Source organism: Vicugna pacos, chromosome X (assembly GCF_048564905.1).
Source record: "Vicugna pacos chromosome X, VicPac4, whole genome shotgun sequence".
Taxonomy (NCBI): Eukaryota; Metazoa; Chordata; class Mammalia; order Artiodactyla; family Camelidae; genus Vicugna; species Vicugna pacos.
The window spans coordinates 94769752-94796681 of NC_133023.1; the positions used below are offsets into that span (position 1 = coordinate 94769752).

The window sequence follows — 26930 nt, forward strand, 5'->3', positions numbered from 1 at the left end:
AAGACCAGTTATTATCAAGAGGAGGAAAAGAGAATAATCAAAAGAGAATAATTTGATGTGTATTAATCGCTGTATATCTGGTACTTCACAATTTACACCATTTATAAATTTTATATAATGTTTTCATTGCATGATCTAGTTCCTCAGAACAATCCTGCGTGGTAAGGCAATTATCATTAAACTCATTTTATAGATGAAGGCACAGAAAAGGTGAAGTAATTTCTCAAAGCTCACTGAGCTAAGTACATAGCATGTGGCTGAGCTTAGATTCAAACCCCTGCCGTCCTCCTTTTTGAAGCAGGAAGTGGGCAGAAAGGAACCAGAAGAGAAAATATCTGTAGTTTTTGAGGTGTTGGCAGTGTTATTTTACCCTCATTCCACACTCTCATCTCCTTGTCTTTCAGATGTGGATGAGCTAATTATTTATGATGTCTTTACTGTACCATCCTAGAAACTCCATGTGAATGGAAATCTAATATCATAGAAATCATTCTCTGAGCTACAGAGATAGTGGCTAAAGCAGTGTCACCCTAACTGCTCTCTACCCTTAATCTAGACTGTGGAAGGTTTTCTTTCTTCCTCTCACCCCCGTTAAAAAAATAAATCTGAGAAGAAATTAATTAGACTAAATTGGCTCCTGGGTGGAATCATTGCAATTGGTATTGTTAGAAATATTACGACTATTATTAACTCTCATTAGATAACCTATTTATATCTAAATGTCTCTTCAGTCTTGTGGTATTTAAATTTGTCAGTTAGTTTCCAAAATCTGCCTAATTCCTCACAGACTTCACGCAAAGACACGGTATAACAGGATATTTCCACGGTCTCTCATTCCTTTCTGTCAAGATATGAATGGTCTTTAAAGGACCTGCAGGCTATAATGAGCCAGAAATCTCTTCAGATCTTTTTCTCTTTGTTCCTTCTACTCTGTAATAAAAGAACAAAAGACCTACATTTTATGACTTTGTAAATTCATTTAAATTAGTTTCAGTAGGAGTGAATAATTTATTATAGCTGTAAAAGGAAGAAAATATGTGGTTGTCTTTCTTAAGTAATTCAGAATTTCAAAGAATAGCCCTATTTCTAGAGAAATTATGCATATGGCATAGGAATGGTTTTGTCCCTGGAAGTACAGCATTTGTTTTTTGGATAATAGCCAATGAAACCTGAAGAAACAATATAGAGGATGAATTTATAATATCTTTGATATTTATAGTAAGTGTGGCAGGTTCATGTTGATGTCTGGGGACCACCAACCTGTTCTCTGTATCTATGAGTTAGTTTTGTTGTTGTTTTAACATTCTCTATTTAGATAAAAGAAATATTCCATCAACCAGGGGCCATGGATTCCGCCTCAGGTGAAAATTACTACACTAAAGTTACCAGTATGTAGGAGGTCAGAAAAATATTTCACATAGATCAGAGTTAGTATTTTAATATTATATTTTATGTAGCTTCACAAATGGAAGGTGAATGTGTTCCTTGAGAATTTATTTCATTTTATAGAAAACTACTGTATACAATTTTGGTACATAGTACGAGAAAAGATAATCAAATAAACTCTGATGAAAGGTTCATCTAATGTAATAGAAACTAGAAATTTCTAGGAATTTATAAAATAGATGTGGGTTGCTTGATTTAAAGCTTGGAATTTAGGACTGGAATAATGTAATATTTTATTGGATTTTCTCTTGCAGATGACTTGTTTAAAGTTCACAAGCTTAAGCCAAATCTGAAGTGGCGACAGGCTTTTGACAGCTACTTAAAAACTCTGCCTCCATACTACTTATTAGTATGTATTCATGTGTATATATTATTAACTGTATCAGTGATGATTCTTATCACAAGAAATTTCAATGAACCAAGACTTTTACCCCTGAAATAAGATAGTTTTTTTAAAATTTATAAATCTGGGTCGCCATTGTCTTCTCAAATTATGTGTAATAGCTTGGAGATGTCATGGCGGCACAAAAGAGCTGTTTATTTCCTTTAACTGCCATGGTTATTGTTATAAAACACATCTATGTTTCTCTTATAAAAACTAACCTTATGAAATTGTAATTTTGGAATTTAAGAAAAATAGGTCTGGATTCATGTATTTTATCAACTTCCCTTTTTAACTCTAGAAATTCTCAATATGGGTTTTTTCTCTGGGGGAAAAAAATCTGAAGACATTATATTTATTTATTGCCTGTTAAATGTGTCCTAGACACAGCATGACACAGGAGCATTGGTTGGGGGGATCCAAAAAGAGTAAAAAATTACTTGGCATCATTTGGATGTTTACAATTTGAGAAAAATATTCATGATTATTTTGAACTGGTCATATAATCTAAATCAAGATTATCAAAATCATTTCAGAGGTGGATGTGGCAAACTTTAAGCCAAGTTTCTAGAGGTGAAAAGGCAGAATTTTAAGTAGTACCATTGGTGTCACTGGGAGGAGAAATTGGGGTGTGTTACTATTTACCATGGCAGGAATGGGGTGCACGATAAAATGCAATGTGAAATGATTGTATAACTTGGGAATTAAGCTGAAAGCAATTTACCTGTTTGAATTTGCTGTTACTTGCTCTTCTTATCCCACTCTCTTCTGATTTTTTTACTTTCTGCTCCTTACTTCTCTGCTATTTTCATTGCCACTTTTTAATGTTCCATGTTTGGTTTTATGTGCAGCACCTTGACTTCTAAGAAATGAATCATGTCCCTTTGCCCCTTATAACTGAACTTTGAGTATTTTAAGATTTATTCTATTCTTACTGTTGTGTATTTTGTTTCCTTATAGCCATTAAAGAAAGCACTAAGGATGATGGGAGCTCCAAATCTGATATCAGATAATTTAGATTGTGGACTTAGTTACAGTGTTATCTCTTACCTTAAAAAACTCAGCCAACAGGTAGTATTGGTAAAAACAAACAAACAAAAATCCTTTGCCCTCAGAAGTGCATTTCCTTATTCTTTAGTGTAATTGTAATTTTCAAATTAAATGTGTATATATTTCTACACTTTATGGATTAGTAATAATGTGATTCTCTATGGCTTCTAGCTTCACCATTTAACTGCAGTTAAGGGTCTGTCAGTATCATTTGATGCTGTGCCATTTCTCCTTTTGCTTGCCAGTTTGTTCTACCCAACAAGCTGGTTGATATTTTGTGGCCTAAGAGGGGCAGAGGCTTAATAGAATTATCTCATGGGTCACATTTTGTCTATCCTCAACCTAGTTTCTCCTCAGATCACATTGGGCTAGAGCATCCCCCTTTTTTAGGTCAGCACCCTGAGGCGTGCTGTGATTAAATGACTTGCCTGAAATTAGTTTTTAGGCAATAAATACCAGTCTGCTTTTTCTTGGAGTGGAGGCGGTGAGACCAGTGTTCCTCACACAGGAGGGTGACAAGCCCTCCGTCTGTTCCTTTGCACCCCCACCTCATTTACCATTATTCACCTTGTCCCTTGCCTGCCCCTCTCTATTAGTACCTCATCCTCCACTCACCCCTACTTATCATACTTCTCACCTCTACCAAGCCCATTCTTGCAGGGTGAAAATGTTTGAGAACTACTGAGTTAGAGTTTTACCGCCATACAAATGTGTTATGTTATATGACAAATGAATGCAGCACTCTCAGTTTCTTCTTATGCACAAATGTATTCCCAGGTAGGGAATAGTAGTAGCATGTGCAGTGACAATAATGCTTCAAGTTGGAGATGTTTCAAAGTTGGGCCTTTAGAAAACAGAGAGTAGTAAGCAAAAAAGTCTCAGATTTCTGACACTAAAGAACCAAAGTGACTCCACAATTTGGGATGCTGACATACCTGGCTAGGAACTGCAACAACTTAAGTATGGTCTGGAGTTTACCAGCTCCTACTAGTCCAGTGTGCTCATAAATGCAAAAGAATGTAAAGGCAAACCCAGATTTTCTAATCTACCAAGTGTCCCCTTAATCCCTTTTCCTCTCTGCTAATAGATTTTTGTTGTTGTTGGTAATGTTTTGTTTTGGTTATTTATTTATTGATCTATTGATTTATATTTTTTATTTGATGTTTACCTTAGGCCTTTAAGGCTGTGTCAGCAGGGTATGGCCAGAAGGAAGAATAGTGAACAGAGTTGAAACTCATGCAAGTTTTGGGACCTTCTGAGACATATTGCTTGTACAGTTTCATAAATGAGCTTTCAAGACCATTTATGGAAATAGACCCTTCATTTGGTCTTATCCCTTATTTCATGACTTATTTTTAAAAAAAGATAATACACATACTTAATTCCAATAATTAGGGAAAATTAATGAATATCTCTGACCAAACCACAAGAAATCCAAAATTATTTTGTGCTTACTGAACCATTGGTGGAATTCCATCTTTTAGAGAAAAAGATCATTACTAATTTATACTAGCTCTAATTACTAATTTAATTACTAATTTAATAACTCTATGTCACCAGTGTTCTTTGAACATCTCAGATGTATGTAAATCACAATATATGCCCAATATATTGCTACCATACACTCTCCAGCAATATTTATCAATATGGTATAATAGTGTCTATTAAGAGAATTTTTTTTGGTTCTAAGTAAGAAACTTATTGAGTACATACTACAAATTATTTACTTGATAATATTTGTTAAATTAAGCATTACCTTTTTTTGGGTGGTCTGATATTAGAAATAAACAGTATAAGTTTTTTTCAGATATATAATGCCAATCTATGTAATCTGAATTTTAGTACTAGTGTACTTTTATAAACACAGAGTTTTACCCTTTATGTCTGGGTCTAAAATGAATATGTTGACTTAGACTAGACTTTATAGTAACAAAATGTGATCTTAAATGTCTATGAATGTAATTCTTACCCATGGTTTCCATCTTCTCCATGAGTCAATCATAATTTTGACACTAGACAAGAGAAAAAACTATATTAAGTTATTTGTCTTCCTAGTCCCCTCTCTCTGTTTGCTGTGGTAGTACAGAGAAGCACAGGAAAATGTTTAATTATCCATTTTTCTGTGATCTGCAATTGCAGTTTGTTCAAAGGGGTTCTTAAAGTGTTATCTTTCTTAAGTAGTAAGAAAGGACAGTGGCAATATAGATCTTTTCATAACATACTATGTACTTTCATTTTAGACCAAACTAGAGTCAGAACGAATACTAGCATCAGTGGGGAAGAAACCTCCCCAGGAAATTGGAATCAAAGTGAAAAATCATCCTGGAGGTGGTGTGTCCTTGACTTACAGTAAAAATTTTAGAAAACTATTGAAAGAAATCATAGGAGAAACTGCACCGAGACTGACAGAATTGAATACCAAAGAATTTGCTGGCTTCCAAGTAGGACTCTTAAACAAGGTAAATTGTGACATAAATAGCTTATATGTTTGAACTTGTCTGATACATTTATGTCTTTCATATTAATTTAGTTTTGAAATAATTACAATCGTGTTTTGGACTTCATAGCTATTAATGGACCAGTTTAGGAATTATCCGGCCAGCAGATGCCAATGGATTTAAATGATGTATTTGCGGGGTAAAATCTGTGAAAGATGAAGGGGAGAAGGAACAGGAGTGAGCAGGGAGAGCCTTCAGATCCCTTGATCCTGTCCAAAATGTCCATAAAACATTTGGTGCACACCAAAAGGTCCTTGAAATGTGGCCCGATCCAAAACATATCCATGAGCATATTTGGTTCATGCCAAATGATTTTGGACAAGACCAAATATCAAGGACCTTTTGGTGTGGACCAAATGTCTCCATGGACATTTTGGACAGGACCAAATGTCTGCTTAACCTTCAGATCACACTGCTGAACTAGCACCTGTGAGAGGATGGGGGAAGGAAGGAAGAATGGGTATGAAGCACCTCAGACATTAGTATAGCTTCTAGAAAGTCTTGGCCAGCTCAACAGGAACCTCTGGCACCATGATTTCCCAATAGAGGAGGTCCATGTTGGGCAGAACTGGCTAGCCCTAACATCCCCCTGACCATTCTCAGTCACTGGCTGGGGGCATCCTGGGAAGAGCATGGCCCCGGCTCAAATGCTGCAGCAGATCCCTAAGGTACTGCAGCTGGAGGTGCTCGGCTAACTGTCCTCCTTGTAGGATTTAGCCATTGCTTCCTGGGTGGACGTCCCAGCAGGTCACCTCCATGGCTGCCCAAGGAATACATCTAGATTATGAACAGTGGACCTGCAAGGCTGTCACAGGCATAAATCTCAGGATTTCATGTTTTAGTTGACATTCAAAAAAGGATATCCCCAGTGGCTTTAATGCTACATGGGTGTATTAGAATTCAGAATAGGGCCAGCAAAGGCAAATTTTCCACTGGGAAAATTCTACTGTATTTAGCTTTAATGAATATCCCTCTCTTCACAAAGATTTTAAGAGGATTAAGAATTACATTTCTATATTAAGAGCCTCAGGAATAACTGAAATTGTTTCATTTCAAATAGGATTTGAAACCTCAGACATATAGAAATGCTTATGATATTCCACGTAGAGGTCTTTTAGACCAGTTAACCAGAATGAGATCCAATCTGCTGAAAACGCACAAGTTTATTGTCGGACAAGATGAAGGTAAGTGAATGTAGAAGTATTTTTTGGTGATAGGAAAATGTCAAACCTGACTTACACGAAGATGTTTATTGCATAACGAGTAAGTTATTTTGTAATCCTTTAATATTTATAATGCCTCTTTTCCCTGAATCCCTTCATCTACCAGGGCACAATTTATTGTTCTCGGGTTTAAGAGAAAGTGTACGTTCATCAGCACATATATTACACCACGCATGCTTTAGCTCTTGTAAGTCTCAAAACAGCCCCATGAGATAGACACTGTTTTATGCCCATTTTATGGACATTGGAACTGAGAGTGAGCACTTTAGTAGTTTGCTCAGGTTTAGAGAGTGGGAAAGTGGCAAAACCTAGGTCTATCAGATTTAGGAAATTGCCCACCCCAACACTATACCACCCAGCCTACTTGTCATGATTTCAATCTGAATTCCTCATTTACATGAAGAAAATGAACCTGATATTGTCCAAGATAATTGGTGATGGTGTGCAATTCTCCTTTATTCCATTCTGTTCACTTTAAACAAGGTCATTTGTCCATTAAAATGAGCAACTCTTAGCCTGGCCAAACTCCTGAAATTATACACAAAGTTTTTTGGAGGGGAGGGAAGGAACTTTTCTAGAAAGAGAGTCCATCAATTTAATCAAATTTTCCAAGAGGGTAAGGCCCACTAACCAAGGTTCTCTGGATGATAAGAGAAACCATGGAGCCCAGACTCTTCAAAACACAGAAAATATGGTGGTTTGAGTTGGGATGGTGGTATAAAGAATGGCAGCCCATTCTCAAACCTGGTATGATAAGTAAGGGAGTTGTTATTAGCCTAGTGGTTTGAGCTTGTAGGCGGTAGTGATGGTAGACTGAGTAATGAGTAGGATGAAGAGAGAAGATTTTAGATCCTAGAATACTAGATTTGAGATTTTAGACTATCAGTTTCCAAGATACACAGTGCTAACCCAGACTATGATCATGTCCTCTGAAAAGGACCATACCCTTCAACTGTATACCATCTGTTTCTTTTCCGGTGATTTTGCAGATTCCCTTCATAGTGTTCCAGTTGCACAAATGGGTAACTATCAGGAATATCTTAAGACATTGGCTTCTCCACTTCGAGAGATTGATCCTGATCAACCAAAAAGGCTACATACTTTTGGCAATCCATTTAAACAAGATAAGAAGGTAGGATACTTGTTTCTATGTCTGCCTGAATAGTGATATTCTTGCTATAGTTCCTTTCTTCTTGGCAAAATATGTATAAATCAGAGGTTCTCCTTCTGTTTGTGTAAAAGATAAAATATGACGCCAGGGTTCTTTGTGAATGGAAAGTGGGAGCCTCCTGATGCAAGAGTGTGTTGGTTAAAAAAATGATAGCTGACATTTATTGAGCACCTAGTAGCAGCAAATGTTTTAAATGACCACAATTAATGCTCACAACCATTCTGCAGATGAGTGTTACTATCTGCCCTCTAATATGAAGAAATCAAGGCTCACGTGGTCAGTGGCTTACCTTGAGTGACACAGCTGAGAAGAGCCAGGATTTGAACCCACATCTTTCCAGCTCCAGAGTCTGTATTTGTTCCCACCTCTACACTCCAATTCCTTTAATATTGAGGTCACCATTTATTTCCTCTGTTTACATTATTCAGATTTCTAGTGCTCTATCTAGACAGTGATGAAGTATTCCTCTTGAAATTTAAAGACTAGGTAATGTTGCTTTATCAGATTGTCCTACCAGAGATATAAATGTGAGGGGTGTGTGTGTGTGTGCGTGTGTGCGTGCGTGTATGTGTGTGTGTCTCTGTGTGTATATATGAGAGATATACTGATTGAGCATATAAGCATGGAGACAAATGAGGATTATATCTGCATTCATGGAGGAGACCATTGTTATTAAGGTGCAGACCATGCAGTAATGTCTTCTGTAACAAAACTAGAAGGAAAGATATTCCACTTCACTCAAATCCTCAGTTAACTGGAGTCTTTCTTAATCTTTCTGTGTCTTGGTTTCCTCATTTGTTGCACTGGAGATAATTACTACACCTAACTAACAGAACTCGGTGGAATATTAAGTTAGTACATGTATACCATTTAGAACATTACCTGACATGTAGTACATACTCAGTGAATATGTTTTCCCCTTTCTGTACTGTTTTGCTTTGGGCAATGCTTTGGAAAAGTAATTTGTCATGATTTTATTCAACTAATGGGTTAGCCTTGGATGAGAACAGCTTTTAGTTAACCTATACTGCTGGCTCTCATCTTTTATATACCCGCCAGGAGTAAAAAGCCCTCTCCTTCCTTGTTGAACATCCCCGAGGTGGACATACTTGAATCTCTGTGAGGTTGCTGTTGGGAGAATGACGTTTTCTATCTATCTGCCCTTCACCATTGACATGCAGCATTCTGTACAGTGATTATCAATATTTCCTAATGATGAATATAAAGCACAAAAGCACACAAAAGGGAATTAGTTCCCTTACCAAGGGTTGATGCAAAATGACTGATACCTCTTCAGAAAGCTAGCTGTAGGTTTATTCCCATTTTGGTTTATGAGAGTTGCTCATTCCCCCAAGCTTTCTGATTAATCATGATTGATTTATGTTTGACCTTGGACAACACCTTCCATCTTAGTTTCCTCCTTGTTCCACTTAGATTGAATTAAAATTGAGTAGCATTTTCTGTGTGGGGCATGGCACATCTTTGGCCCATGATTAAGGTCGGTATTGCTGATGTAAAGCATGATTGTATATGCATATGGAGAGTGCTTGCAGTGTTGTCTTCAATGGAATATGTTCATTGATGTTTTTTAGGGAATGATGATTGATGAAGCAGATGAGTTTGTAGCAGGGCCACAAAACAAAGGGAAACGTCCTGGAGAACCCAGCAGTCCTCTGTCATCTAAGAGAAGGCGGAGTATGTCCCTGCTGTTGAGAAAACCACAAATACCACCTACTGTAACTAACCATGTGGGCGGAAAGGGACCACCCTCAGCCTCGTGGTTCCCATCTTATCCAAACCTCATAAAACCCACCCTTGTACATACAGGTATAGAGTAGTGGTTGTGATTTCCTTATGGCTCCTAGAGGATTAAGACACTAAACAATTTTCTTTTCATTTGTATTCATTTCTTTTGTATTTGGTTTTTGTTCACTAAGTAAGCCATTATTAAATCATCGATGTGGTAGGTACCAAGGGCCCTGTGGGGAGCAGAGACCCTGTTTCAAGGATCTCAATCTATATGAGGGGAAGATCTCTACTTACATAGTAATTAGTGCAAGATGGAGAAATGGAGAGAAATGTGCGTGTTTGCTTTGTCAGGGCATGGCATAAGGAGGTGCAGCCATTTGGAGTGGCTGCATGAGTCAGAATGATGAAGCAGGTTCCCGAGGCTGTAGGAGCAAATGGGCTCAATAAGAGGCTGGGTCTACATATGATTTCTGTGCCCTCATCTCCCTTCCATGCTCTAACTCTGTACAGTCTAGCCCAGCCTTCTCCATGCCTCTGAAACAGGTCTCATCAAGGTCCCCAGGGTCAGCCACGAGTTGCCATTACTTCCTAGCATCTTTGGACACAGTTGTTCACTCTCTCCTACATGGAACCTTTCTTGGGTTCCCAGACACAACAAACTCCTGGTTCTCTTTTGCCTTTAATAGTGACCCCTTTTCATCCTCCTTTTCTGGTTTCTTGCCTTCTTTCCCACCTCTAAATAGCATAGGGACTGAAAGCTTGATTCTGGACCCTCTCCTCATCACTGTACCCCCTCCCTAGATGATCTCATGCAGTCCCAGGGTTTTAAATAAGATTTACATTTCAACAACTCAGATATTTATATTTATACTAAACTACAACTGGCTCCAAACTCCAGACTCAAATTTAGCTATGGACATGGTAACATGTCCAACATGGACATGGACAACAGAGAGAGCCTTCAGATCTAATGGCCACCACCTCTGTTTCCTCAGAACTTTTGAGGTAGAGAGGAGGGAGTTTGAGGGGGGCACATGTAGGCTGGTGTCAAGCTCAGTAGAGCATGGCATTTTATAGATAAATTACAGAAATCATGAGATCAAGTGCGACTTTCTGCTTTTCAGCTGATAAAGCACAAGCTGCAGCTAAACCCTCCACTCCAGGGAGATGAGAATGTTTATTAGCTGTATTGTCTTACTTGGTTCCGTATGTATTCATGGTGCCATGATGAGAAGAAAGTAGTTTTTCTCCTATTGGCTTCCTGAGCTCAATTTGAGGGGTCTCAGACTCCACCTGGTACATCCCCTTGCTTTATAAAATAATTTCCTCAAACCTGAGGAACACTGGAATCTACCTATGGGTTGCTATAATGCACCTGCCTCATATCTCAACTTCTTAATTTGGTTTCCAGATGTTACTGTCACTCACGATGTCCATGAGGAGAAGATGGAAAATGGTCAGATCTCACCTGATGTCTTCTTGTCAAAATCTGCTGCACCAGAGCTTATGAATATGGCAGGAGATAGTATTCTACCCAACCAGTTGGATCCTGTGTCTGATGACTTCACTAGTCTCAGGAAAGATGCCCTTATCCACAAACCTGGTAGTAATGCACTTATAGGAGGAACCAAAAACTGCAGCGTCTCTGTAGATGATCAGAAAGTCTTAATAACATCTGCTTTGGAAACTGTGCCAAATACGTTGCAAATAACTCCTGCTATGGCGCAAGGAATCAATGCTGATATAAAACATCAGTTAATGAAGGAAGTTCGAAAATTTGGACGAAGTAAGTAGTGAAAGAACGTCAATCAATAATAGAATGGGAGGTCCATCTCATTTTATGATTCAGAGGAGATTCAGGCTATCTCTTAAGGTGCATTTTGGGGAAGTATTGGGTTTTCACATAATTTAAAACGATTCCTCTTGCTTCAGCTAAAAATATGCAATACCCCTTTTTCTCTTTTTTTTCCCTCTTTCTTATTGTAATAGTTTCCTTTTGCTGCTGTAACAAGGTAACCACAAACTTTGTGGCTCGAAACTGTATTATCTTATAGCTGTGGAAGTCAGATCTGAATTATTTTCAGCGAGCTAAAATGAATGTGTTGGCAGGCCAACATTCCTTCTGGAGGCTGTAGGAAGAATCTGTTTCCTTCACTTGTCCAGCTTCTACAGGCCACCCGCATTCCGTAGCTCATGGTCCCTTCCTTCATCTTCAAGCCTGCAATGTTAACACTTCCTCTTTTCTCTATCTTCCCATCCCAAGATCCATAATTTAATAACATCTGCAGAGTAAAGTCTCTCTTGCCACACAAGGTAACATGTTTACAGGTTCCTAGAATTAGAACATGGACAACTTGGGGGGCATTATTCAGCCAACCACATTTGGGTAGTGTTTACGGAGTTTCCCTAGCAGATATGTACAGGTGTTTTGATTTGAGTGTTTCGAATACGAACTAGTACCAACTTTCCACACACAAAGAATGATTACTGAGGATGCCTAATGACTGAATGTTATTTTTCGTGCATATTTTAATACTAATTTTTTAAAATATCTTCAGAGTATGAAAGAATTTTCATTTTGCTTGAAGGAGTGCAAGGACCTCTTGCAGTCAAGAAACAATTTGTTGAATTTACCATCAAGGAAGCCGCAAGGTAGGTGTAAAGAGGAACTCTTCGTTTTTCTCTTTCTTTGTTTAAGCAGTAGGGCCCAGTGCAAGACAGGTGGAGGAATTCATGCTGACTTGCTTTCCTAAGCCCTGGTCCTCATTCAAGGTTATGGCTGTCTCTGGAGGCATTTAGATATCATCTGTGTCCAACTCATTCACCCAAGTCTGTGGAGCCTTCTAGGCGTTTCACAGTCTGAGGTGGGCTTGGGCTCTCAGTTGGCACTGTTGGTTTTTGCTAAGCCCTATCTTTACATGAAGATCCATTTTCTATTTCCCATGTAGATTGTCAGTTCCACTTTGTGGAACTGCACTTTGCCCATTATAAGTGCTTCAAGGACCTTTTGGTTAATAAAATTTCTCTTTATATTTTTAGGTTCAAAAGACGGGTCTTAATTCAGTACCTCGAGAAGGTTCTAGAAAAAATAGATTCCCACCACCTCGTCAACAGCGTTAACCACATAGACAGCAGATCATCATGTTAATGCAAAGACCAAGGAGACAAAAGAACAAGTTTTCTCTGCCGTAGGATGCAATGGGATATTGTTGAATATCCTATAATGTTTTAGTCAAGGGAATTAATTGCCTTCCAGAGGCTAAGAAAAGGCAGTGAAGCTTTTTGTTTTATGATTCCCTAGCAGTAAAACCTGACTTTTGCCTTACAAGTTTTCTTTGAAAGTATTAATTTGTTGTTTTGGTGTTACATTTCCCAGTTGAGAAAGGTGATGTTATTAGTCCAGCAGGTTAAATTCAGTAAACACTGTCGCCCCGACCACAAATGATAAGGGTTCACTCTTGAACTTGGCTGTCCTGGGCATTTCCAGAGTGACCAGGGGCCACCTGTAGGTAGAGCACTACTTGGTGCTCCTCCTATGTCCTTTAGAAAGAATAGGTGCTCAGATTCCAACTGGTTATCTTGTGTGTGCTGAACAAAGTTTTTGACAATTCCTAGTTGTGCCTTTTAAACCATGAAATATTCAGGACAATTTGAATCAAAGAGCAAGAAAGCTGCTATTTGGGTAACTTATTTCTCCATGGGAGTGGGAAGGGAGAGTCACCAAACAGTCTACCTCCAACTCTCTTCTATTTTGTCTAGAGACATTACAAGTGCACCTGAGGCTACCCCAACCCCTGACATCTGTTCTCATGTGTGACCACAGAAAGTCTTCAGGTGGACTTGTGCATTCTGTGCTTCAGAAGCACTAAAAGGAAAAAAATGTATATATTTCCTTTAATGTTTATACAAAGGTTTATATGGAGCAATATTGTTGTTTGTATTAATTTGCAAAAATTTAAGTGTACAAAGAGATTTTGACTTTGCATATATAAAATAAATCATTTTATTGAATTTTCACAAGTTCATTAATGCTAGAGAATGTCTTTGTCTTTCTTGTGATGTGTTATTTCAGAAAAAAAGTGCACAATGTTAAATCAAAATATTAATATGAGGATTTAAACTTCAAGATGGTACTCACAGAACTGAGTGATATTGCTGAAAGTGGTGTAGGGTACTCTGGGGGTTAACCCCTCTCCAGAAACACTGAAAACACAGGGGAAAAATGATTGGGGTCAAATTTATTGGAACGCTGGAAGACAGTCAAAAGTTTACATCAGCCAAGCGAATGTTGAATCAGGAGAAAAGCCATTGAAATGTGATAGAATTTTGTGGCATTTTAACTTATTCTTGCCCCTGCCCCACTTCCACCCACCCCTCAGTGTAGCAGTGGCCTTGAGGATATCGGCCTGCATTTCAAGTGTGAGTTCCTGGCTCTGGAGGGAGGAGAGTAGACCTTATTCCCAAGGATTGTGTTTGTTTAAACCTGTCTAGAGGCCTCCCTGAAGGACTGACCAAGGGGGCTGATTGCTTTTCTTTTGCTGAACTCCAAACTCTCTTAGGGTGGAGAAGCAGCTACATGAAGGATGTTCCTCAAAGACATTGAAAGGCAGTTGAGCAAGCTGCTGATGCCTATGGCAAACAACAGACATGCCAAAATTCTGGAAAGAGAAACTGGGGAGTGAATATTTTGGAGAATGAGGGCTTTGAAATGTTCCCTTGTATACCAGGGGATCTAGAAAACCATGTGTGCCCAGGGCAGAACTCAATCAGAAAAGACTGGAGAAGACCATAAGATTTCACCTCTAGCTAATCTTTAGGTTGAGCACAATAATGGCTACAACTAGTCAGAAGATGAATAGGGAAAAAGAGGACTTGAACAACACTGTTTTTTAGACACCTATGAAAAACCCACACCGAGGAGGAGGCCAAGATGGCAGAGTAGTAGGACACACGTAGCTCACCCTCTCCCACAGATACACCAAGACTCACATCTACAGACCCACTCAGCCAACCAGAGCACCTGCAGAACTCCGACAGAACATTGTCCTCTTCAAAAGACAAAGACACCAAAAATCTGGTAGGAGAAAGGAAAAAAAAAGGAAGACGAAAAGGCAAAACAGTGCGGGACTGGTCCCGGGGGAGAGAGCGGCAAAGGAGGACTGGCGCTCGTTCGCTGGGTCTCCCCCTCTCCAACGGAGAGGCCAGCGGGACAGAGGGGGAGCCCCTGAGGCTCGGATCTGTACGGAGCAGCCCTTGACTGATAGAACTGGGTTGAATGGGCACAGAGGGTCCCTGCGACACCCAGCCCGAGACCTGCTGGGAGCTGGGGGCTGGGACAAGCTCCTGAGCCGGGCGGAGGACGGAGATGGCTGCGCTGAGGCAGCCCTGGGGGACTGCAGGGTGCTGCACAACGTAGATGAATGGGTGCACAGGGACGAACCACCTGGGCCCTCCATGAAACAGCACAGCTGATGTGCCGGGGCGGGAGAGGGGGGAGGGTGCATACCCCCATCTCTGAAAACCCAGGGAAGGTTTTCGGTGAGGAGAGGCGGGACTCAAGCACAGCCGCCATGTCCTCCAGCGCATGGCACCCAGGTGGGGGCGGGGGCGAAACCTGAGTCCGCGCCTGGGGGCTCGGCAGCCTCGGAGGCCAGACAGTGACTTGTTTGCAGCCCAAGTCAGATAGGATCCTTCCGCCCTAGTGCCTCGCAAAGTTCACACCGCCAGAACAAACAAGGTGCTGAGTTTGGACACGGAGCAGGGACGGGGCTGATCCGCGGTCTTCCCGGGGCCTCCTGCAGAGCGCCGACCTGGGGCGGAGCGCGTGGCGGTGCGGAGCTGCGGAGCGACCTGCGCCTGGAGACCGCGGGTGGCCCCCCGCCGGTCTGGCAGGAACGCTGTGCTGGGAGGGGGCGCGATCTGCTTGCCAACAGGCACTGGGAGCAGCAGAGAGGAGGGCTCCAACAGAGGGCCTCGGAAACAACATGCCGAGCTAGCGAAACGGGGCGAAGACAGAAAGACTTCTCATTAAGAGCACACAGTCTCCAGGAGAACACCCCCTGCTCCCCTCCCCCCTTTTTTGATCTGTTTTTGCCTGTTGTATTTTCTGTTACTTTCTTGATTTTTGCTTTTTAAACAGTTGTATATCCTCCCAGTTTTGGTCCCTTTTGAATTTTTTTAAATGGTATTGTTATTTTGAAATATCCACGTCGTGTCATTATTCTCTCTCAGTTTTGATCGCCTGTTGTTGATTGTACACAGGTTTCAAATGTGTTTTTTTCTTCTTTTCTCCTATTTTGGAGCTTTTTGGGAGACATCTCAACCCGACTGCTGTTCTGCTTCAACTTACTCTTCAGTTGTTCATTGTACGCTGTTTTCAGGCCGTTTTTCCCCTCCCCTTCTTCAGAATTCTCTCTTTATCATATTTTTTTTATCTGTTCTATTTTTTATTACCTTTTTGATTTCTACCTTCTGGATGGTTGTGTATGCTTCTAGTTTTGGTCCCCTTTTTGAATTTTTCTTTCTAGACAATTGTGTGTGCTTCTAGTTTTGATTCCTTTCGGGTTTTTCTCTTAAAGTAGTTATATTGTTTTTTAAAGAGAATCCACTTGATAGAATTTTCACTTCTTTTGGGTTTGATCTCCTGTTGTTGATTGTAAATGGGTTTCAGGTGTCATTTTTGATCTTTTTTCTTTTTGGAGGGTTTTAAACAATATGTCATCTCGAATGCTACTCTAATTCAAATTGCTCTTCTATAATTGACTATACACTATTTTCAGGCCTTTTTTTCCTCCCTTCTCTTAATATTATCTCTTTATCTTTTTTTATCTGTTCTATTTTCTATTACCTTTTTAATTTCTACTTTCTAAACAATTGTATATGCTTCTAGTTTTAATTCCTGTTTAAATTTTTCTTTTAAAGTAGTTATATTATTTTTTTAAAAAATCCACCTGATTTCATTTTCATTTCTTTTGTTTTTGATCTCCTGTTATTGATTATAAATAGGTTTTAAATATCGTTTTTGGATCATTTTTCCTTTTTTTTTAAGGGTTAAAAAAAAAGACGTCCCAACTCGAAAGCTAGTCCGATTCAAATTGCGCTTCTATAATTGATTATACACTGTTTTCAAACCTTTTTTTCTCCCTTCTTTTAAATTTCTCTTTCTCTCTCCTTTTTTTATTTTTTAAATTGTATTGCTACATAGGTATTAAATAGATAAATAAATAAACTCCTTTAAGGACCACAATAAATAACTGATACTCCATAAGCCACAGTGCCAGAGACATAGGAGCAAGATGAAGAAGCAGAGGAACCACTCCCAATTAAAAGTACAAGAGAAATCCCCTGAAATAGCGATCAATGAAATAGACACTGATAGCCTACTAGATAAAGATTTCAAAAAAGGAGTTATCAAAGTACTGAAGGAACAAAAAGAGATAGTGTTTAGAGATATAAAATATGTCAAAAATGAAATTGAAGCTAGAAAGAATAGCCAAGTAGTATTGATAAACTCATTGGCTGAGATGAGAACAGATCTAAAGGCTGTGCAAAGCAGGCTAGATAATGCAGAGGAACGAATTAGTGACCTAGAAGACAGGGCAATAGAAAGCACCCAATCAGAACAGCTACAAGACAAACAAATAAAAAACAAATGAAAGCAACATAAGGGACCTATGGGATAATAGAGAGCGTGCCAGTCTTCGCATAATAGGGGTCCCAGAAGGGGAAGAAAGATCAAAGGGGATTGAAAATGTTTTTGAAGAAATCATGACTGAAAACTTCCCAAACTTAGAGAAGGAATCAAATATTCAAGTACAGGAAGCTCAGAGGGTCCCAAACAGAAAGAACCCAAATACACCCACACCAAGACATATCATAATCAAGATGGCCAGAGTCAAGGATAAAGAAATGATCCTAAAGGAAGCAAGAGAAAAGCAAAGAGTGAGTTACAAGGGAACCCCTATAAGGCTCTCAGCTGATTTCTCTACACAAACACTACAGGCCAGAAGGGAGTGGCAAGACATATTCAAAGTCCTGAATGAAAAAAAGATGCAGCCTAGGATACTTTATCCAGCAAGGCTATCCTTTAGGATAGAAGGAAACATAAAGAATTTCACAGACAAGAAAAACTACAAGAGTTTAGCAACACTAAACCCATGCTAAAAGAAATACTGAAAGGTCTACTCTAAATAGAAAAGCAGCAGGATGCTACAGAAATGAGAAACTCATAACTGGAAAGGTGATAACTCATGAATTACAAATAAAATAAATACAAAATTATAAAAGAAGACATACAAATCATTGAGAGTGGGAGAGGGAGGCAGGAAAATACAGATTTTTTTTCTTTCTTTCTTTTTAAAATTTTTTGTTCTCGGTAGGATAGGTTTGAGATCATGTTACTATCAGTTTAATAAAAACAGTTACAGTAATGGGCTAATAGACTTACAAAAAAGGGTAACCACAAGCCAAAAACTTACAAGGGAGTCACAAAACTAAATAAAATCCATGATAATACAAAGGAAGATTACCAAACCACAAAATGAAGAAGAAAGGAACAAGGAGGAAATACCAAATCAACTGCAAAGATAAGTTCAAAATGGCAATAAACACACATCTATCATTAACTACTGTAAATGTTAATAGACTAAATGCTCCAGTCAAAAGACATAGAGTGGCAGACTGGATAATAAAGCAAGAATCTTCAATATGCTGCATACAAGAGACCCACTTTGGGGAGAAGGACATACATAGATTGAGAGTGAAAGGATGGAAAAGGATATTCCATGCAAATGGAAAAGCCAAAAAAGCAGGTGTTGCAGTACTGATTTCAGACAAAATAGACTTTAAAACAAAGGCCATAAAGAAAGATAAAGAAGGACATTTTATAATGATTAAAGGAGTGATACAAGATGAGGATATTACACTCATTAATATATACGCACCCAACATAGGAGTACCTAAGTCCATAAAACAATTACTAACAGAGATAAAGGGGGATATTGATAGGAATACAATCATAGTTGGAGATTTTAACACCGCATTAACATCACTAGACAGATCTTCCAGACAGAAAATAAACAAGGCAACAGAGAAATTAAATAATACAATAGAAATTAGATTTGGTGGATATTTTCAGGGCATTACACCCCAAAAAAATCGGATATACATTCTTTTCAAATGCACATGGAACATTTTCCAGGACTGAACATGTACTTGGGCACAAAAGAAACCTCAGCAATTTTAAGAAGATAGAAATTATCTCAAGCATCTTTACTGACCACAATGCCATGAAACTAGAAATCAACAATAGAGAAACAAAGAAGAACAAAAGGAAAGCATGGAGATTAAACAATATGTTATTGAAAAACCAATGGGTCAATGAGGAAATCAAAGCTGAAATTAAAAAATACCTTGAGACAAATGAAAATGAAAGCACAACCACATAAAATTTATGGGACACAGCAAAGGCAGTGCTAAGAGAGAAGTTTATAGCAATACAGACCTTCCTCAAAAAAGAAGAACAATCTCAAATAAACAATTTAACCCACTAGCTGAATGAACTAGAAAAAGAAGAACAAAAATCCCCAAAAGGCATCAGAAGGGAGGAAATTATAAAGATTAGGGAGGAAATAAATAAAATACAGATTAAAAAGACCACAGAAAAAATCAATCAAACCAAAGCTGGTTTTTTGAAAAAGTAAATAAAATCGACAAACCTCTGGCCAAACTCACAAAGAAGAAAAAAGAGAGAGCACAAATTAGCAAAACAAGAAAGGAGAATGGAGAAATTACAACAAATAACATAGAAATACAGAATATCATATGAGAATATTATGAAAAACTATATGGAACCAAACTGGATAACCTAGAGGAGATGGACAAGTTTCTGGAAACATACTGTCCACCAAGACTGAACCAAGAAGAAACTGACAACTTGAACAAACCGATCACTAGAAATGAAAGTGAAATAGCAATAAAAACCTCCCTACAAATAAAAGTCCAGGACTGGACAGCTTCACCGGGGAATTCTACTAAACATACAAAGAACTCATACCAGCCCTTCTCAAACTCTTCCAGAAGACTGAAAAGGAGGGAATACTCCCAAACTCATTCTATGAAGCCACCATCACCCTGATACCAAAACCAGGCAAAGACATTACCAAAAAAGAGAATTATAGGCCAATATCACTGATGAACATAGACGCCAAAATCCTCACCAAATATTAGCAAATAGAATCCAACAACACATAAAAAAAGATTATACATCATGACTAAGTGGGGTTCATCCCAGGGACACAAGGCTGGTTCAATATATGCAAATCAATCAATGTAATACATCACATCAACAAGAGAAAGGACAAAAACCACATGATCATATCAATAGATGCAGAAAAAGCACTTGATAAACTTCAACACCCATTTATGATAAAAACTCTCGCCAAAGTGGGTATAGAGGGAACATATCTCAACATAATAAAAGCTATATATGACAAACCTACAGCCAGCATTGTACTGAACGGTGAAAAACTCAAAAGCTTCCCACTAAAATCTGGGCCAAGACAAGGATGCCCACTATCACCACTCCTATTCAACGTAGTCTTGGAAGTCCTAGCCACAGCAATCCGGCAAGAGAGAGAAATAAAAGGGATCCAAATTGGAAAAGAAGAGGTAAAAGTGTCATTATATGCTGACAACATGTTACTATATATAGAAAACCCTAAAAGGTCAACACAAAAGCTACTAGAGCTGATTGAAGAATTCAGCAAGGTAGCAGGGTACAAAACTAACGTTCAAAAATCAGTTGCATTTGTTTACACTAACGATAAATCAACAGAAAAAGAAAGTAAATCAACAATCCCCTTTAAAATAGCACCCAAAGTAATAAAATATCTGGGAATAAATCTAACCAAGGAGGTGAAAGAATTATACACAGAAAACTATAAACCATTGATGAAGGAAATTAAAGAAGACCTTAAAAAATGGAAAGATATTCCATGCTCTTGGATTGGAAGAATCAATATTGTTAAAATGGTCACACTGCCCAAGGTAATCTACAGATTTAATGCAATCCCTATCAAATTACCCAGAACATATTTCACAGAACTAGAACAAATCATAATAAAATTTATATGGAACCATCAAAGACCTAGAATTGCCAAAGCATTACTAAAGAGAAAGAAAGAGGCTGGAGGAATAACTCTCCCAGACTTCAGACAGTACTATAGAGCTACAGTCATCAAGACAGCATGGTATTGGTACCAAAACAGACATATAGACCAATGGAACAGAATAGAGAACCCAGAAATGAACCCACAAACGTTTGGTCAACTCATCTTCAACAAAGGAGGCAAGAATATACAATGGAATAAAGACAGTCTCTTCAGCAAATGGTGTTGGGAAAACTGGACAGCAGCATATAAAACAATGAAGCTAGAACACTCCCTTACACCATATACAAAAATCAACTCAAAATGGATTAAAGACTTAAACATAAGACAAGATACAATAAACCTCCTAGAGGAAAACATAGGCAAAACATTATCTGACATACATTTCAAAAATTTTCTCCTAGAAGAAATAAAAGCAAGAATAAACAAATGGGACATAATGAAACTTACAAGCTTCTGCACAGCAAAGGAAACCAGAAGTAAAACAAGAAGAAAACCTACGGAATGGGAGAAAATTTTTGCAAGTGAAACGGACAAAGGCTTGATCTCCAGAATATATAAGCAGCTCATACGACTCAATAAGAAAAAAATAAACAACCCAATCCAAAAATGGGCAGAAGACCTAAACAAGCAATTCTCCAAGGAAGACATACAAATGATCAAAAAGCACATGAAAAAATGCTCAATATCACTAATTATTAGAGAAATGCAAATCAAAACTACAATGAGGTATCACCTCACACCAGTCAGAATGGCCGTCATTCAAAAATCCACAAATGACAAATGCTGGAGAGGCTGTGGAGAAAGGGGAACCCTCCTACATTGCTGGTGGGAATGCAGTTTGGTGCAGCCACTATGGAAAACAGTGTGGAGATTCCTCAAAAGACTAGGAATAGAGTTACCATATGACCCAGGAATCCCACTCCTGGGCTTGTATCCAGAAGGAAATCTACTTCAGGATGACACCTGCACCCCAATGTTCATAGCAGCACTATTTACAATAGCCAAAACATGGAAACAGCCTAAATGTCCATCAACAGGTGACTGGATAAAGAAGATGTGGTAGATTTATACAATGGAATACTACTCAGCCATAAAAACCGACAACATAATGCCATTTGCAGCAACATGGATGCTCCTAGAGAATGTCATTCTAAGTGAAGTAAGCCAGAAAGAGAAAGAAAAATACCATATGAGATCGCTCATATGTGGAATCTAAAAAACAAAAACAAAAACAAACAAACAAACAAAAACAAAGCATAAATACAAGACAGAAATAGACTCACAGACAGAGAATACAGACTTGTGGTTACCAGCAGGGTGGAGGGTGGGAAGGGATAGACTGCGATTACAAAATTGTAGAATAGATACACAAGATTACACTGTATAGCACAGGCAAATATACACAAAATGTTATGATAACTCACAGAGAAAAAAATGTGACGATGAGTGTGTATATGTCCATGAATGACTGAAAAATTGTGCTAAACACTGGAATTTGACACAACATTGTAAAATGATTATAAATCAATAAAAAATGTTAATAAAAAAGATGAAAAATAAATAAATAAAATTTTAAACCAATCTTGCCTTCCTGCAGTGTATCTAAACAAGACAGGATGTATATCCCTTTTATATGCTATTGTATTTGAGTACTCTTTGGTTTAGGATTATTGGGTCTCAGTTCAGGAGAGATGTTAGGATAAAGGCCGATAGTTGTCCTTTCTTCAGCTGTCTCTGTGAGATTCTCAGGTTTATGTTGGCCTTTTAAAATGAGGACCAAGGAAAGGAATTATTTCTCCTAACAAGAGTTGACACAAATGTTGAGGGGGGTATAGCTCAAGTGGTAGAGCCCATGCTCAGCATGCATGAGGCCCTGGGCTCAATCCCCAATACCTCTATTACAGAAGAAAAAATTAAATAAATAAACCTAATAACTTCCCCCCCCCCGAAAACACACCAAAAAAAAAAAACCCAGAAAAATCAATTAAAAAAACCCCACGATATTTAAAAAAAAAAGAGTTGACACAAATTGGTTTCTCCTCCTTCAAAGAAGTAATCCACTTTTTTGTTGCTGAGTGCTGCCCGTTCCCCAAGAATCCTGATTACTCATGGTTACACCATGTTTGGCTTTGGACGACATCTTGCGTGTTAGCTTCCTTTTTAAAAATAATAAAATAGACGGATTAAAATTAAGTTGCTTTTCCTGAAGAGAGTATTTGTTGAAGTACGGTAAATATTGGACCGTGGTTAAAACTCAAATTAGCGATTCAAATTCTTGGCTGTATAGACATACAGAAAATATTTGCAATTTTGTGATTGATGGAGTTTTGCTGTGATTGGAACGTGTTCATTGATGTTTCTCAGGAAGTGATGAGTGACGAAGCAGAGGAGTTTGCCGTCGGGCCTGAAAACCAAATGGAACTTTGTGGAGAACCCGAGAGTCCCTCTTTATCTGAGGAAAAGCCGGGTATGGGCCTGCTGCCAATGAAACAGGACGAAGAGGGAGAATCCCATTCCGGGGCCCTATCCATGTCCGGGGAAGATAGTAAGAATGACTATTATCACCTCCTCTTCAGGACCTTACCCAGCAGGGTCTGGATTCTGCCTCCTCCACTTTGCGGGAGTTGTTCTCATCAAGGACACCAGTTTTGGTTGAGGTTGCCATTGATGTCTCAGCCATGTTTGACACAGTTGTTCACTCGCTCCTTCATGGAAACTTTCTTGGATTCCCATGCGCCGCGATCTGCTGGTTTTCTTCTCGTATCAGTAACCCCCCTTTCATTCTTTTTTTCTGCTTTCCCTTGCCATTTCCCCTGTAAGAATTACTGTAAAAATTCCTGAATCTCACCATTTTTCTCTATCCCTCCAGTCCACTCTGACATGATCTTTCACCCAGATACGATAATAGCTTCTTATCTGATCTGTCTGATTTCCATTCTGGCCAGGGGTCTGACCCTCACTGTCTAACCCTGCAGCTGGAGTGATCATGTTGACACAGAAATCAGATCATGCCACGTTCATCTGGAAAACACATCATCACCTTTCCTGGGCACTCAGAACACAATCTGAACTCCCGACGCTGGTCCCCAAGCTCTGCAAGACCTGGCCCCGCCGCCCTCTCCTAACACGTGTCCTGTCGTCTCCTCCCTGCTCTCTCTGCCTCTGTCCTTTACTCTCCGGTCGCTGGCCAGTCTCCTCCCTGGGGCCCCGCGCTTGCCCTTACCGCGGCCTGGAGCTCTTGCTCTGCGTGTGCACAGGCTGGCTCTCTCTCCTCCTCCAGGCTCTGCCCACGGGACACCCCCTGAGAATCAGAAGGCCCTCCCCGACCACGTGGTCCTCTGGGGCTCCCTCCCCTCCTCTCTGTCCCATGCCTGCTTACTTCTTTCTCAATATGAATTCAAATTGTAAGTATTTCATTTGCCCATTTTCCACCTATTGTCTGAGTCCCCCTGAGAAATTTTCAATTCTGAGGGTTCTCTCTGGCGTATCCTCCTACTATGAAATAAACAGTTTTAGAAACTGAGGATGTTCATGTAGGCTTGATGTAAGATACCTAATTGCAGCTCAATCTCTAGAGTAGGTTCCCAGAAGGCCCTGTCATTCACAATATCCATGAGGAGAGGAGGGAAATTGGTCACACCCCATGTGAGTCCTTCTTATGAAAGTCTGCTCCACCAGAGCTTATGAATATGGCAGGAGATGGTATTCCACCTGACCAATTGGATTCTCTGTCCAGTGACTTAAGCAGCCTCGGCAAGGATGGAGTGATTCAAAAGCTGGCAGTAATGCCCTTGTAGGAGTAGTCATTACATGCAGATGACCCAAAAGTCATGGCAACGTCTGTGCTGGGAATGATGCCAAAAAACTGCCATTACGCCCAGTGGAAATGAATGCTGATATAAAACATCAGTTAATGAAGGAAATTCGACAGTTTGGACGAAGTAAGCAGAATAACAATTTCCATCAACTAAACCATTGGAAGACTGTCTCATTCTATGATTTAGAATAGAGTCAACCTACCTCTTAAGGCTCATTCGTTGCCAGAAGCAAGCTTTCACATAACTGAGGATGGTTCCTCTTTAGTTTGACTAAAATGTGACACTATGACGCTTTTCCCTTCTTTTTCTTCTTTTTCTTTTTCTCTCTTTCCCCTCCTTTTCCTCTCTTAATCTGGTAATTGTCTACAAGAGTTTCATTAGTAGATGTTCTAAGGTGACTTGAGTGGGCATATACTGTGTAACATTCTAGCCTTTGAAGAATGATAACTGAGTTAGTGGATCCACCAAGACTGAGTTCTAGTTCCTCTTCATATTTGAGAAATGCTAAAGGTTTATGTTTAAAAATATCTTCAGAATATGAAAGAGCCTTCACATTGCTTGATGGAGCCCAAGGATCTCTAGAAGTGAGGACACAATATGTTGAATTTGCCATCAAGGAAGCAGCAAGGTGGGTGTAAAAGGAACGCTCCGATGTTTTTAAGGAGTTGGGCCCAGTGCAGTGCTGGGGTGAGGGGTGGGTACAGGCCCTGCCTTATGTTTCTCAGACCGTGGTCCTTCATGAGAGTTAGTGCCATCTTCACAGTTACTTAGGCTGATATTAGCTGTCTGTCTCATTCCTTGAAGCTCAAGGGGACTTCTCTTCACACCAGAGTTTGATTGGGCCTTCAACCTTGGTTGACACTCTTTGTATTTACTGGATTGCCTCTTGCCATCAGCACCCATTTTTTAATTCTTTTCTAAAAGGAAGCTCCCCTTTCTATTCCCTGCAGTGCTCCTGCATGACGGTTTCTTTGCATGTCTTTCGGTTAATGACTTGTCCCTTTATTTTCAGATTTAAAAGAGCAGACTTAATTAAGCACCTTGAAAAGCTACGAGAACAAAAAGATTCTGAGCGTTTTCTCAACACAGGTGATTGCACCCCAAAGATATAATCCTGTTATCACCATGATCAATAAGAAATAATGACCAGATTGCTGTCTTCTAGAATGGGATGGAATGTTGCTAAAGCCTGTTAGCATGTGCTACTTAACAAAATTGTCTCCAGAGGCTAAGTAAAAGCATTAGAACTTTAACGTTATACATTTCTGTTAGTAAAACTGGGCATTTGCCCTAAGCATTTAATTTGTTGTTTGTCTTTCCAGCTGAGGCGGGAGATGTTATTAAGTCGTCAGGTAAATACTTTACAGTTCTGGTTTCTTCAGCATGTCACCATGTCTAGCTGGTATTTATTTCTGCATCCTTTTGCTGTCTATTTCTTAGTCCTCCCCCGAGGCAGCAGCTTGGCTGGTTTTGGTGCTTGACCTGAGGGATGACTCCAACCTTAATTTACAGAAGGGCCTGGACCATCAGCTGTCCTCTCTGAATTGAGTTGTTATTTCTTGTTAACTCTAATCACAAAACATGAGAGTACTAAGAAGAGCCCTAGGTGTTCCACACATATTCCTCCTTGGGCCCTGTGTAGTTGCAACCCAGTTTCCTGAAGGTGGGTTCCATCACTCCATACCATTGAGGAACCCCATTTTGACTGAGAGGGATGAGCATCCAGGGTAGTCAGCTGGCAGTTTCAACTTGCATTTCAGTGGAGTCATTGTTTGGTCCCGTGTTGAAAACATTTCTCCACTGGCAATGAAGACTGGTAGTCTAGCCTATCCTAAAACTGTGGGGATGGGGAATACGATTTTGCTACTCAGTACCTAGGAGTAATATTGAGGGGAGGCCTTCACGTTGTCACCGTTTCATTGCTGAAGACAAGCGCTGTGGCTACTGTAGAAATAGTTTCACATATCGGACCCTAAGAAAGGACATTGCTACTTCCTAGATTATGTTGCCCCCACCCCACAAGGCACTGCCACCAGGGTAGAACTGTAACTGAGGTTTCAGAAGATTTCACAATTCAGTTGAACTAGCCACTTCAGGGTGACTTGTAAAATGAGGACATGATAAGACCAGTGAAATCCATGAGCATGAGCCCTGAGAAATAAGTTCCCTGCTTATAAGCAATGCTGTGTGGATCATGATGTTGGTGAGGCACTTTCTAAGTGCATAAATATTGGTTTTTTAAAGTGTACTGTGGGTGAGAAGGAAAAGCCATATCCAGAATAAGTGTCTATTCCAGTGCAAACCAAGAGCTGCCCTCTCCCTGATTATTTTTGAAGCAGACCAAAATAGTCAAGCTGCCAACTGACCACTCGGGGTTACGGTGCCATATCAGGTGCTCGGTGTTGGTCTGGGCTGCTAGCAC

The 26930-nt window shown here is 39.5% G+C and overlaps 2 protein-coding genes across 8 annotated transcripts in view; both read left to right on the forward strand.

The window, feature by feature from the left end:
* INTS6L (integrator complex subunit 6 like) overlaps positions 1 to 13530 on the forward strand; it is a 50602-nt gene extending 37072 nt beyond the window's left edge. For 2 of the 5 annotated variants that reach the window (XM_072955977.1, XM_006219509.4), the window contains 9 exons: positions 1701 to 1795; positions 2789 to 2899; positions 5119 to 5337; positions 6437 to 6560; positions 7589 to 7731; positions 9363 to 9597; positions 10931 to 11305; positions 12078 to 12171; positions 12559 to 13530. In XM_072955977.1, the coding sequence (XP_072812078.1) occupies positions 1701 to 1795; positions 2789 to 2899; positions 5119 to 5337; positions 6437 to 6560; positions 7589 to 7731; positions 9363 to 9597; positions 10931 to 11305; positions 12078 to 12171; positions 12559 to 12667 (1505 nt within the window). In that variant the 3' untranslated portion in view covers positions 12668 to 13530. The remainder of the gene's footprint in view (positions 1 to 1700; positions 1796 to 2788; positions 2900 to 5118; positions 5338 to 6436; positions 6561 to 7588; positions 7732 to 9362; positions 9598 to 10930; positions 11306 to 12077; positions 12172 to 12558) is intronic. The other 3 variants (XM_031671306.2, XM_006219510.3, XM_015252297.3) reach the window with 3 other exon arrangements.
* A 9529-nt stretch (positions 13531 to 23059) lies between these two features.
* On the forward strand, positions 23060 to 25810 carry LOC140692008 (cancer/testis antigen family 45 member A8-like). Of its 3 annotated transcripts, none has more exons than XM_072956662.1 (3): positions 23060 to 23235; positions 25043 to 25136; positions 25521 to 25810. In XM_072956662.1, exons 1-3 carry the CDS (start codon positions 23061 to 23063, stop codon positions 25618 to 25620), a joined length of 369 nt encoding a protein of 122 aa, XP_072812763.1. In that variant the 5' UTR covers position 23060; the 3' UTR covers positions 25621 to 25810. The 3 variants fall into 3 exon arrangements, 2 of the variants coding, with proteins under 2 accessions (XP_072812763.1, XP_072812764.1); XM_072956663.1 differs by having other exon boundaries at positions 23060 to 23157; XR_012067604.1 differs by lacking the exon at positions 23060 to 23235 and adding an exon at positions 23988 to 24094.
* The last annotated feature ends 1120 nt before the right edge of the window (positions 25811 to 26930 follow it).

Bases quoted from the DNA above. Each gene is read 5' to 3' on its own strand.
- LOC140692008 (XM_072956662.1), top strand. From the start codon at position 23,061: ATGAGTGACGAAGCAGAGGAGTTTGCCGTCGGGCCTGAAAACCAAATG. The intron at 23,236-25,042 runs GTAAGAATGACT...AAATATCTTCAG, and splicing joins ATCCATGTCCGGGGAAGATA to AATATGAAAGAGCCTTCACA. The intron at 25,137-25,520 runs GTGGGTGTAAAA...CTTTATTTTCAG, and splicing joins GCCATCAAGGAAGCAGCAAG to ATTTAAAAGAGCAGACTTAA.